Source organism: Panulirus ornatus, chromosome 34, assembly GCF_036320965.1.
Source record: "Panulirus ornatus isolate Po-2019 chromosome 34, ASM3632096v1, whole genome shotgun sequence".
NCBI lineage: Eukaryota > Metazoa > Arthropoda > Malacostraca > Decapoda > Palinuridae > Panulirus > Panulirus ornatus.
Genome location: NC_092257.1, coordinates 13,273,401 through 13,285,751, shown reverse-complemented (window position 1 = coordinate 13,285,751; position 12,351 = coordinate 13,273,401). Strand labels below are relative to the sequence as shown.

Genomic DNA, 12,351 nt, shown 5'->3' with positions numbered 1-12,351 from the left:
TAGAGTATCTATTTGCCTCTATCTATCGTCTCTATTCGTTTCTGACTAACAATGATTTTGTTTTTGATGTTCTACAAATAATGGATTATGGATTCCATGCAGTTTTTTTTATCGTACTGGTATTTCCAGAATAACCACCATTCTTACGTACTCTTATATCAGTCCAAAGATTAAAATGTAAATTTAATGAAGATGCCAATTATAAAGTCTTAATATTTTAAGCTACTTCATCCATGATGTTTCGGTCTCTTTCTGTTTCTCTTTCTCTTCCCTAACCTCAACCCAGACTGGGTGAGTCTTTATTGATCATCAGTGTCATACCAACACACCTGCTCCCCACACAGACAGCCTACGAGGCGACACACCTGACTGGTTCTCTACGTCTGTACACCTGCACACACCTGTGTTGGCCACACCTGAACCACCTTCTCCTTCCAGTGTTTTCTTGGAATTCTTATTTCAACTTTACCTCATTCCCTGGGAATCCACCTCGAATATCCCTCATTCTTTGGAGTCCCATCTTATATGTCTCTCATTTCTTGGGATTCCATCCTTTAATGTCCCTCATTCCTTAGGACTCCATCTGAAATGTCCCCACGACTTTGGGGTTATTAGCTCCCCTCCTCCCTCAACTGGTGAGCTGGGGATTTCTACCCATATGTATCTTTGTCTTTGGACACTTAACTTGGTTAGTCAACTCCACGGTTCGAATCCCCGATCGGAACTATCATCATTCTCTCTCTCTCTCTCTCTCTCTCTCTCTCTCTCTCTCTCTCTCTCTCTCTCTCTCTCTCTCTCTCTCTCTCTCTCTCTCTCTCTCTCTCTCTCTCTCCATCGTTAAACCTATTTCCTAACGTGTTTACTCTCCTCCTCGCCCTCTCACCCCCCTAACGCCCGTTCTTGCCTCAACGCACCCCATCCTGCTGGCGTCGTGGGTGGATCACTACAGGGCAGCAAGGCCACCATGCTATGTCAGGCGTACCATCGCTACGCACTCAACTACATCAACGCACTCAACTACCTCGAGACACTGCGGCGTCAACTGGAATTCTGTGAATTCGAAAAGGTGAGTGCGTTAGCCATTCACGTGTCTTCCTTACTCATGTGTCTTCCTTACTCACTGGCCCGCTAGGGGCTGGGTTCGAATCCTAGGTGCAGACGTACGATGGTACGACCATTAGGTATGATGGCTTGACCTTTACTCTGTCCTTTGATATGGGTCAGGTCAAAGGTCATCATATCAAGGGGATCACACCGTTGTATTCAAAGGTTACACCCTGTTGCTCAAGGGTCGTGCCCTCGCTCTCAAGGGTCGTACCGTCCTGCTCAAGGGTCGTACCGTCCTGCTCAAGGGTCGTACCGTCCTGCTCAAGGGTCGTACCGTCCAGCTCAAGGGTCGTACCGTCCAGCTCAAGGGTCGTACCTCGCGCTCAAGGGTCGTACCCTCGCAGCTCAAGGGTCGTACCGTCCAGCTCAAGGGTCGTACCGTCCTGCTCAAGGGTCGTACCGTCCTGCTCAAGGGTCGTACCGTCCTGCTCAAGGGTCGTACCAGAATACTCATAAAGCTCATAAGGTGCTTCCCGCCAGTTAGGTAGGTAGAGCCCGCTCTTGCTACCCTGAGAGAGAGAGAGAGAGAGAGAGAGAGAGAGAGAGAGAGAGAGAGAGAGAGAGAGAGAGAGAGAGAGAGCTATCTCTAGGTCACCATGGCTCAAAAGCTCACCCAACTTTAATGCGAAGGATGCCTCGTCACGCACCAGTGGTCTTGTATATGACCAGGATATGACGTGCACCTCTCTCTCTCTCTCTCTCTCTCTCTCTCTCTCTCTCTCTCTCTCTCTCTCTCTCTCTCTCTCTTTCTCTCTTTTTGCCAGGACAACAGATTAAAGTAATCACCTCAGAAACAGCTGAGGAGCTGTAAAAACACAATAATTACATTTCACTTACACATGTCACTTAATGGAATTGAGGACATTAATCCAGGAGTGGTTTATGTGGCGTCAGGTCATCCAAGGGGCGAAGAGGAAAGGGGCCATATCCCTCAGGTCATATTTATACACGCCAGGTCTATTAAGGTCCAGCAAAACTACGAACAAGAAGAAACAAAAAGGAGACTTTCGTCTTCATCTAACTACTTACTGCACCCAGAGCTGCCTTCCTACCCTTAGCTAAGACCTACTTGCTCTTTCAGAGAGAGAGAGAGAGAGAGAGAGAGAGAGAGAGAGAGAGAGAGAGCCTTCCTCTGTATTTACCTCACTTCTTCAGGGATCTTACAAAGCTGGTGCTTCTGAGTGTGCTACAAAACCCCCAATACTTATACAGAATCCTCACCTAAAATCCTCCTCCTCTCCGCATTCCTGAACCGACCTCTCGACTTAGGGTGGAGACTAGAAAGCCAGCGGCGCGTTCACTCCGTGCACCACAACTAGTTCAGTGTTCAACGCTAAAATAGATCTTAAAGATACGCTTTCCACACACGATAGATAGATACATATACATATATGTGTGTGTAATGATTCTCTTGCAGCCATTACTGGGAGGGTAACTGAAGCAGCTGACCTTACTGTAGATAATACTGACTATGATGCGTTCAGTTTGCATCATGCTGACTATACAGTCTTCAACTGCGTATCATGCAGACTGTGCTATGCCCTCTGGTAATTTTCCAGTGTGTGCATGAAGCTTCCGCAATGCATTCCGCAACGCATCTACCATGATATATATTTCTACTATCATCACAGTTTCCGACAAAGAGACACTCATGTTCGAGATGAGGAGAAAGATAAAGGTAGATCTCCAGTAGAATTCGAGGAATGGTAGATGCTATGGTAACCGCACAAGCGAACTTCCCTAGCTCACACAGCTAACGATGAGAGGGCCTTTATCCAAGTAGACCTGTTGGTTAATGGTTCTTGGAACGTGTGTCATCCACGAGAGCCTCCTGTTGCCATAGAAAGGATCGCAAGAGGTGTGTGTGTGTGTGTGTGTATAATCGAAGACGAAAGGACGTCTTCGCATTGAGGGATCCATTTTCACTCATTGGTCATTCCTGGATCAAGCGCCACTTTCTTCCTTTCCAGGAACGTTCCAGCAGACGACTCTTCAGTGAATGATGAGAATATAAACATATTGTGAATACCGTTTTGCCCCTAAACGTTTCCCGTTGCCATGTGACCATCATGCACGTTGACCACCAAGATCCAGCCAGTCCTCACAGGGTGGCGCTGATGGTTTAGCAGTCGTCATCTGGTCACGTCAGAGTTGAGGGAGAGGGTTCGTGCACCCATCACTCGCTGCCGTGACCCATCTCGCCAGCAAGTGATGCGGCAAATTGCCGACAGACAAGAGATATCTATTTCCAGGTTGCTGGCTATCTCCCAGCTGCTGCCCAGCGCGTGTCCTTCCAGAGAGAGTTCTTTCTGTTTCCAAGGAGTTGGCTGTGTCCCGGCTAGTGCACGCCAGATGGATGTCCTCCACTTAGAAGCCTTACATATATAATTCTTTTTTTCATACATATTCGCCGTTTCCCGCGTCTGCGAGGGTAGCGTTAAGAACAGTGGACTGAGCCTTAGAGGGAATATCCTCACTTGGTCCCCACCTTCCCCTCCCCCTTTCTCTGTTTTTTCTTTTGGAAAATTAAAGAAAAAGAAAACGGGAGGGAAGGATTTATAAGATCATTTGGTTTTTTTTTTTTTCCTCACTCTCACGCTGGGTTAAATTGGTGAATTACCTTTCAGTTCACCAAAACACGACGATACAGACCTAATTGGAGTGTGGGCTAATTACTCAGGACGGTAATTGATAATTATTGTGTTCGTTCTCTGCCGGAGACCCAATTATACCTTGATTCTTATATGTCACCTGTCAGGTGCATGTATCACTTATGGCTAATGTGATGTAGAAACAATTTTGCCATTGCGCACCCGAGAGTCGAACCCAGGCTAACGAGAACGATGTGTGTGTGTGTGTGTGTGTGTGTGTATATATATATATATATATATATATATATATATATATATAGAGAGAGAGAGAGAGAGAGAGAGAGAGAGAGAGAGAGCCTCTCTCTCTCTCTCTCTCTCTCTCTCTCCCTCTCCCAGCTCAGAGTCCCCTTGTAATTTTCCCGAATCCGTATCGACCTACATATTTTTTTCTTTTCTTTCTTTTCTTTCACTGTCTTTCCCTAAAGCTCATTAAAGCCGGGAATGATATTCAGGGAAGAGGGTGGTGAAGGAAGAATATTTTGGAGAAAAAAAAGATAATTGGCTCGGAATTTAAGAAAGCTTAGCGGGCTCACATGTTGAGATGGCAGACAAGGAAATGAAGGAAGAAGGAAAAAATGGAATGAGGTGGAAAAGAATGAATATGAGAGAAGGGATACAAAGGAGGAAAGAGGATATTGAAAGAATAAAGGTAAACAAATAGGTGGAAGGTGGAGGAAAAAGTCAAGAAAAAGAGAAATGAAATTGAAATAGAAGCAAACTGAAATGTATACAAGTCAATCAAAAGAGATTGCTGGAAGTTATTAATGTCCTTAATCATATCCCATATCTCTGCTTCGTGTATACGCGCCATGTCTTCCCTCACATGTCTATGTATACACAGACACACCCCAAGCCTAATACTGATATACCCCTAAATCGACCAATTCCGAAGGTCGGATGAGCACCTGCATTGGCTGTGGGGCCGACTGCCACGCCCACGGTTCGAACCTATATGGCCTCGGACCCCCGGGCGGGCCTTTGTGTGCTTCGTGATATCCCTATTTTCGCTGGAACAAGGTTAAGGTTCCGTTCAAGTTGTGTCAGTCGAGTGCTCAGCTGATGATGGGAGTTGGTCTGGGACCAGGGAGCGAGGAGAGGGGGTGGGAGCGACCGTGAAAGCACTCTCCCGTGTAATGAATGCCGCATTCGATACTAAGGAAGGAGATCCAGGCCTCTCCAACCCACTTAGAGCTCAGGCGGGGAAGAAAGTATACCATTTTGTGTGCCAAGCGTCAGGCGAAGTTGGTGATGGGAATTAAATCCTTCATTGGTCGTAAGGGAGAGAGAGAGAGAGAGAGAGAGAGAGAGAGAGAGAGAGAGAGAGAGAGAGAGAGAGTGGGTAAGATGGGGTGGGGGTAAATATTTGCACGCACTGAAAGGAAAAGAGAGAACATAGAAAGGGGAGAAGGAGAGAGTTAATTGATATCAGAGAAGTAACAAAAGGAGACAGACAGTTACATGGACAGACAGACGGTTGGTAAAGACAGATGCACGAACGTACGGACCGACGGATGGTAAGGAATAGATGAACATTTCCCTCTTAAAAGAAAATACCAGCAGAAAACATTGCGTATTCTGGATCATAACATTAAGGATTATCATTCTAAAACAACACTATGAAAAAGAAAATATCAATTGAAAACAGAAAAAAAGTCACATCTACTACGATACAATATGAAAAAAGAATATGTGAATACATGTATCTAATCACACTTTTGTTTAAAAGTTATCGAAGTTTAAAAAAAAAAAAAAGATAAAATCAACAACTCAAAATCTAATAGATTTCACATCGCTTCGGTAGAAATGTTTCATAGAGTCATATACGTCTTGCTTTGGTGGCAAGAGTTCAATCACATCTTGGACTATAAACTTTTCCTCGTCATAGATATACGTTCGTACCCTTTCCAGGTATAAGGAACAGAAGCCTATCAAGCCAATGGAGTCGTGAGATGGAATCAGACCCCAGCAGCAGAGCCCAGAGAGCCACCTTTTGAGGATCCACATAACCAAATGTCCAACCAATTCCTTGTCGTCTATATTTTTGGCATCCATTCTCACTCACCCTCTTCCTTCTGCTATTTAATGTTTCATTTATTTTTCTTATTCTTCTGTCTCTCTCTTCTTCTCCTTGGGTTGGAATACGTAGAACAAGTAGCTCCAAATATTCTTGCTTGTTCTTCAATGAAAGTCATAGAACAGACTTGCAAGCACAATGTTTTTTTTTTCCCCACACCCCAAAGTAGAATACATCGCATAGGTTTTTCTTCAACTATTCTCTTTCGTCAACTAATATATTATCATCTAATTTGTATGTCAGTATAGAACTATGTTCATTTTCTATCTCATCCCCGAAAATTGGACTTTCCTATTACCTTTTCCTCTCCGTCATCCTTCCCCATTCTGTTCTCCTTATACATATCTGTGTTACTTTCCTCCCCTCCTGCCACGTCACCAGTATACCAGACATAGTGAGGACCCCATGTATCTTCTCTTTATCTTATCTTGAGCATGCGCCACGGACCTTGTGCTTATCACAGACCCACCTACGTTCTATTGATCACAAGAGATATAAACACGCTAACTCATAACAGCGAAAGTTGACCCCTTGAGTCAAAGCGTTTCGAACTCTGTACTTAACATAGCGTTACAGAAGCCCTTATAGAACAAGGCGGTTTCCAACCCCTTTACTCAACATGGCACAGCAAAGCCCTCTCCACAAAGCGTGTCACTATGATAATGCTTTACCCAACAGAGCACTACGGAAACCCCTCCTTAACGTAGCAATATAGAGCCTCGGTTTCATATAGCGCTATACAACCGTCTCGCAACACGATACAAACTACGTCTATTATCGAAAGATGAAGTATCGACACCGTTGAAATGTATGATCAAAAATGGAACAGTCGGTGATTGATAGAAAAAAAACGAATGTATATTCAAGCATTCAAATACATCGCTTCTGTACCAGAAAAGAAAAAGTATCCTAAAATATTATCTCCCACTTTTTGATTAATTTCTTTTCGTAAATCCTTGAGTCGACATTCTTTTTTTAGAGGAATAAGTGGGAGGAAAACATTGAAAAAGGGGGAAAAAAATCGGATTTATTTTTTTTTCTTTTTCTCCGGGGCAAGAATATTAAAAATTGGTGCTAAAAATAGCGTAACGATTTCGATAAAAAATATATGTTGGTGTAATTTTCCGAGCAAACAGAGCGAAAATTATTTCCTCAACCCACCCACCCCTTTGCCCTTCCCCCCTTTCCTCGTGTCCCCTAAGGCCATTACCCGTAACAATCCCACCCCCCCATGACCCTTCGGCTCTGCCAGCCCCCCATTCACCCTCTCTCAGCCCAGGGACACTAGTTAGGTAATCCTATGAAGAGGATAACTATATGAAAGTCATCTCTCCAAATAGCAGTTTATGTTATATTCTCAAACTGTCAGTGATTTATGTATTTTCGATCCCCTACATCTACATATGTACGTAAGATTCTCTCGTACTTGGTCTGTCGAAGAGATGCGTATGTAGCTTATGCTATACGTACACATATACGCCCGAGCCGACACCCATTATATGCGTATATACGCCTGTGTAACTTTCCCTTTAGACGGGACGAGCGTATAGAGATGGCAGCCTGTCTACAGACAGTCGGGGCTGGCCTCTGTCTAGTTAAGCAGGGCAACCATCCGTGGACAGAGCGGAACTTGACTGTGCCTCACATATATATCCTCTGTGTAAATAATGAATAAATGCACAGATAAAGAAATAAATGCATGTATGTAGAATGACGCCTCCATCACTGTGTGCTCAGCTGCTTAAGTAAACACCATTATCACTTTTTTTTTTTCCTCCCTCCTTGTTCCCTCCTCCTCCTCCTCGACCTCCTCCATCATCGGGCGGTGTTGGAGTCTCACTCCAAAACAACTCATCTGGTTACCACAGGCATCTGGTGGCATAAAGGGGTTGACTGGATTTAACGGTTGATGTTGGTTCGAACCCTCTTCAAAGGAGGTTCTTGTAGGGGATCTGTGCTCACTTTTCTCGTCTCTCACGAGTTCGTTATCAGAATACCTAAATATCTATCTAGCCACCTATTGATCTATCTAACTATCTATCTATCTGTCTATATATATAGTGAATGGCTTATGTATGCCTGGGTTTTTACACATGTGCCTCAGTATATGAGAAGGACACATAACAAAATCTTAGGATCTATATCGAGGTTATCTGGTGAAGGACAATATGTATGAGCAAGGATTAAGAACACAAGATCTGATGGTCTATGACGGGATGAGCAGTTGGAGGATAGTATTATGATCCTATATTACTATTCTATATAGCAAGTTCTTCCGAATGACAGGTATACGAACGATTGATTGAACTTTGGAATCCGATTCGAACCCAGATGTTTTTCCTTTGTTAGATCAAAGAGCTCTTAGACCAGTTGGATACTTTGATGATTCCCTTTGTACTACACTGTGAGGTCTCTGGTACGAACATTAGCCGATCCTTATTCTTACGTAAGGTGTATTGCAATAAGAACGTCTAAGAAACATATTTTATCTTCTTGGGTAAACTGTGGATTATCAAGTTGCCCAATACTCGTACCTCTCTCAAGGTCTTTGTAGTTGCAGTCTGTCGTATGTACTTATGTCTGGACGTACGTCTGAGTTGACCATTACCCGATGATATTGCCGAGAGTCAAGTCTGTCCTCAACATGTGTGCCACACAGTCATCATGGCTTCCTCCACAGCCGGAGATAAACATATACGTTGGTCATTTATGGTCGCTTCTTGGGGTCTGTTTCCATGCTGTTCGTCTCCTTCAGTTATTTCAATAGGAAGAGAATATGTTTAAGCAATAAACCAGATGCCATAAACCAGCTGCAAAGGTCTGAACCAGCTGGTGGGGGAGGAGGTGGAAGATGTTCATCAGTTTTCACGTCTGACATCGAGCAACTTGATAGTGATGCAGGAGCGAGACCTGGTCACCAGGAAACACGTCTTTTCCCTTCGGTTGTCAACACATCAGGAAATGGTAAGAGTGTCAGCAGGAGAAGGTTCAGTGGCGTCAGGAGACGGATCTAGCCCCCCCCCTCCCCCACTTGACCCATGGCCATAAAAGGAGAGAGGAAAAAAGAAAAAAGTTTGTGTATATCAGATTCACAATGACGGTAAACAACTGGCCACTGCAAGCCGTCTGCTGTAGATACATACGTCCAGGCTTAAAGGAGGTCTCTCTCTCTCTCTCTCTCTCTCTCTCTCTCTCTCTCTCTCTCTCTCTCTCTCTCTCTCTCTCTCTCTCTCTCTCTCTCTCTCTTTAAGGGTTCTCAGGGAAGCTGAGCCTCGGTGGACACCCACCTGAGGTCGCTTTGGGGGTGCACCTGCCTAATCTTGGTTCAGGGCAGTGTGGTGTGTACATAAGGATAAGGCTCAGTTCCTGACATATGTTTGCAACAGTTAGTCATGCCAGACTGCAAGCTGACCAAGTTGGAATGTAGAGGTTTATACTTGCTGATACTTGGTTGTTTGATGTAATATTACCTATGTAAAAGACACACACACACACACACACACACACACAAACACTCGAAATGAGGATCCTTGTGGCCGCTTAGCAGTATCGTACATTCTCATGACGTACTCCTCATCTTCCTCTTCCTCTTCCTCCTCCTCCTCCTCCTCCTCATCCTCATCCTCATGGACCCTTCGCTATACGACGAGCGGTACTATAGTAGAGGAGCGGGTAGATAGATATAGCATGAGGGAGATTGTGTCACCTTGAACTGGCACATGAGGGAGACTGTGTCACCTTGAACTGGCACATGAGGGAGATTGTGTCACCTTGAAATGGCACATGAGGGAGATTGTGTCACCTTGAAATGGCACATGAGGGAGACTGTGTCACCTTGAAATGGCACATGAGGGAGATTGTGTCACCTTGAACTGGCACATGAGGGAGATCGTGTCAGCTTGAAATGGCACATGAGGGAGATCGTGTCACCTTGAAATGGCACATGAGGGAGACTGTGTCACCTTGAACTGGCACATGAGGGAGATCGTGTCACCTTGAAATGGCACATGAGGGAGACTGTGTCACCTTGAACTGGCACATGAGGGAGATCGTGTCAGCTTGAAATGGCACATGAGGGAGATGGTGTCACCTTGAACTGGCACATGAGGGAGATTGTGTCAGCTTGAATTGGCTCATGAGGGAGATCGTGTCAGCTTGAACTCTCACACGGGAGATAGCTACAGCCACGTCGAAGCCAGGATGTATGGGATGAGCCCCCGAGCGATAGGTTAATTATCTCCAACTGAGCGGGGAGGGAGGCGCAGTACCCTGGCGGTAATCCACCCATCTCCCGCCGCCACCCGCTGACGTTTCCGCCTCCTGGATTGATCATCACCGCCCGCTGCCGCAGACCGGAAGAAAACATGCTTCTCCACACGTGAGGCGAAAGTCCCGCTCGTTGCCCGTAGCGTCGTGGGCTTTACGACAACCGGGGCCACGACGGCGTCCTTGAAGAAGAAGGAGGAGGAGGAGGAGGAGGAGGAGGAGGAGAAAGGGCGGCGATGAAGGAGGAGGAGGAGGAGGAGGAGGAGGAGGAGAAAGGGCGGCGATTCATTCCAGACGCGACTGGGGAACCCATGGGAAGAGGAGGTGGGGGATGGGGTCGGTCGGTGGTGGAATGGTAATCTCATCAGCACGATCCCCAACCCCCCCATTCCCCATCTCCTCTCCCCTTCCTCCTTCCTTTTGCGGAGGGGTTCCGTCGACACCCAACCCCCTCACCTCCCTCACCCTTGACGTGGTTCCCTGTTGACGCGGGTGGTGCCGTTCCCTTGACAAGGTGGCTGGTGGGTGGGTTAGGGTTGGTGCTACTGCCTTCTAGTATTGGGGGACGCGGCTCTTTGAAATTTCCAGTCGAGAGTCGGCCCAGTTGATGTAATATCACGTGGGCCATAGGATGTACGACCCGTGACCTGGAGACGGGAGTAGAGCATTGCTTCTACATGATCCACACGTACGGGAAAGATGTGCATAACACTCATACAATATCTATCTATTTATCTATCTATCTATCTATATAAATATACATATATATATATAACACTTTCGTAGTCCTAGGATGACATACTTTCTATTTCGCCTTTACTTGTTTAGATCAAGAGACGCAATACGCGAGTGTACACTACTCTTCATACCTCACACACACACACACACACACACACACACACACACACACACACACACACACAAAAGCCTCATTCTTCCGTCTCTTCGTGAATGGAACTCCCGCCATGTTTACTCTGCCTCCACATGTAATCTGATGCCTTTTTCCCCAGCAGGATGTACGACCATCTTTCATCTCATTTCCCCACCAGACTCGAGGCAAGCATTTTGTCTCTTATTTACAGCTCAGTGCGTAGCCTGTGGTGGATCTGTCAGGTACATTTACACGTTCAAAAACACACCAAGATACATAAACATTGAATATCTATTCGGATTTCTTTTAAGATTAACTTCAAAGCCGCGAATTTCTTTCCTCAAAACATGCCAATTTTACTTACGTTCGCTTCTTCACGAAGGGAATCAAGTACTGGAATGAAGGACTTACGTCCAGCATTTACGACTGTCTAACGTGAGACTTGCCCCCGTTAACTTCGAGTCGTGTTATCCACAGTGGTGCAACAGAGATCCGCGGTGCAAGAAGCTGCAACTGACGGACCTGCTCGTGGCGCCGGTGCAACACATCATGAAGGTTCCTCTCATTCTGAGGGACATCGAAGCCAGGACAGAGGAACCCCAGGAACGGGCCGTCGTCCGGGAGATCATCGAAGCGGAGGAACACTCCCTCAGTAAGTGGACTGTGGAATGAACCAGGTGAGGTCTGTCACTCGACTAACCTTAGCCACTTGCTCTTGTCCTAGACCCGACCCGACCTCTCTCTCTCTCTCTCTCTCTCTCTCTCTCTCAACTCCTTGTCTTGCTCTAATCTTTAGTAAACTTACCTAATCATGTTGCCTGACTTAACCCATTTTTATTTTTCTTTCAGTATTTCACATGTCACATTTGGGAAATGAGTGATGATTGTACTCGTCATGTGTCTGATAGACTGATAGACATTACCTACAGCAGACTGATCGATCATTGAGCAACACCTGCTCGATAGATTATGAAAGATGCCTGATAGATTCTGGACAAGGGACTATCATTTGTCATTTAGACTATAGATTAGCACTTGTCAGATAGATTATAAACCAGCCCTTGTCTAATAGATCATAGATCAGTGCCTACCTGCTAGATCATGAGCCAGATGTGTCAAATAGATTATGGACCAGCACTTCCCCCAATAGATTATAAGTCATGAGTCGTCTCATCAACAATAGATCAGCAGATGTCTGATAGATTATGGGCCACTGGCTGCCAATAGTTTATGGAGCAGCAGTTGTCAAATAGATTGTGGAGCAGGACTCGTCTATATAGACTTATTGATCAGAAGGAGTCTTAATAGATTATGGACCAGCCGTTGTCTGATAGATTATTAAGTTTTACGTTTAGCGTCTTCGTCAGCAAGACAACGAATGG

General features: G+C 45.4%; 1 protein-coding gene across 7 annotated transcripts in view; it reads left to right on the top strand.

The window, feature by feature from the left end:
* The window catches only part of LOC139759876 (uncharacterized), a 406,891-nt gene that overhangs the window by 377,089 nt on the left and 17,451 nt on the right, over positions 1–12,351 (top strand). For all 7 annotated transcript variants that reach the window (XM_071682396.1, XM_071682397.1, XM_071682398.1 and 4 more), the window contains 2 exons: positions 950–1,066; positions 11,447–11,621. In XM_071682396.1, the coding sequence (XP_071538497.1) occupies positions 950–1,066; positions 11,447–11,621 (292 nt within the window). The remainder of the gene's footprint in view (positions 1–949; positions 1,067–11,446; positions 11,622–12,351) is intronic.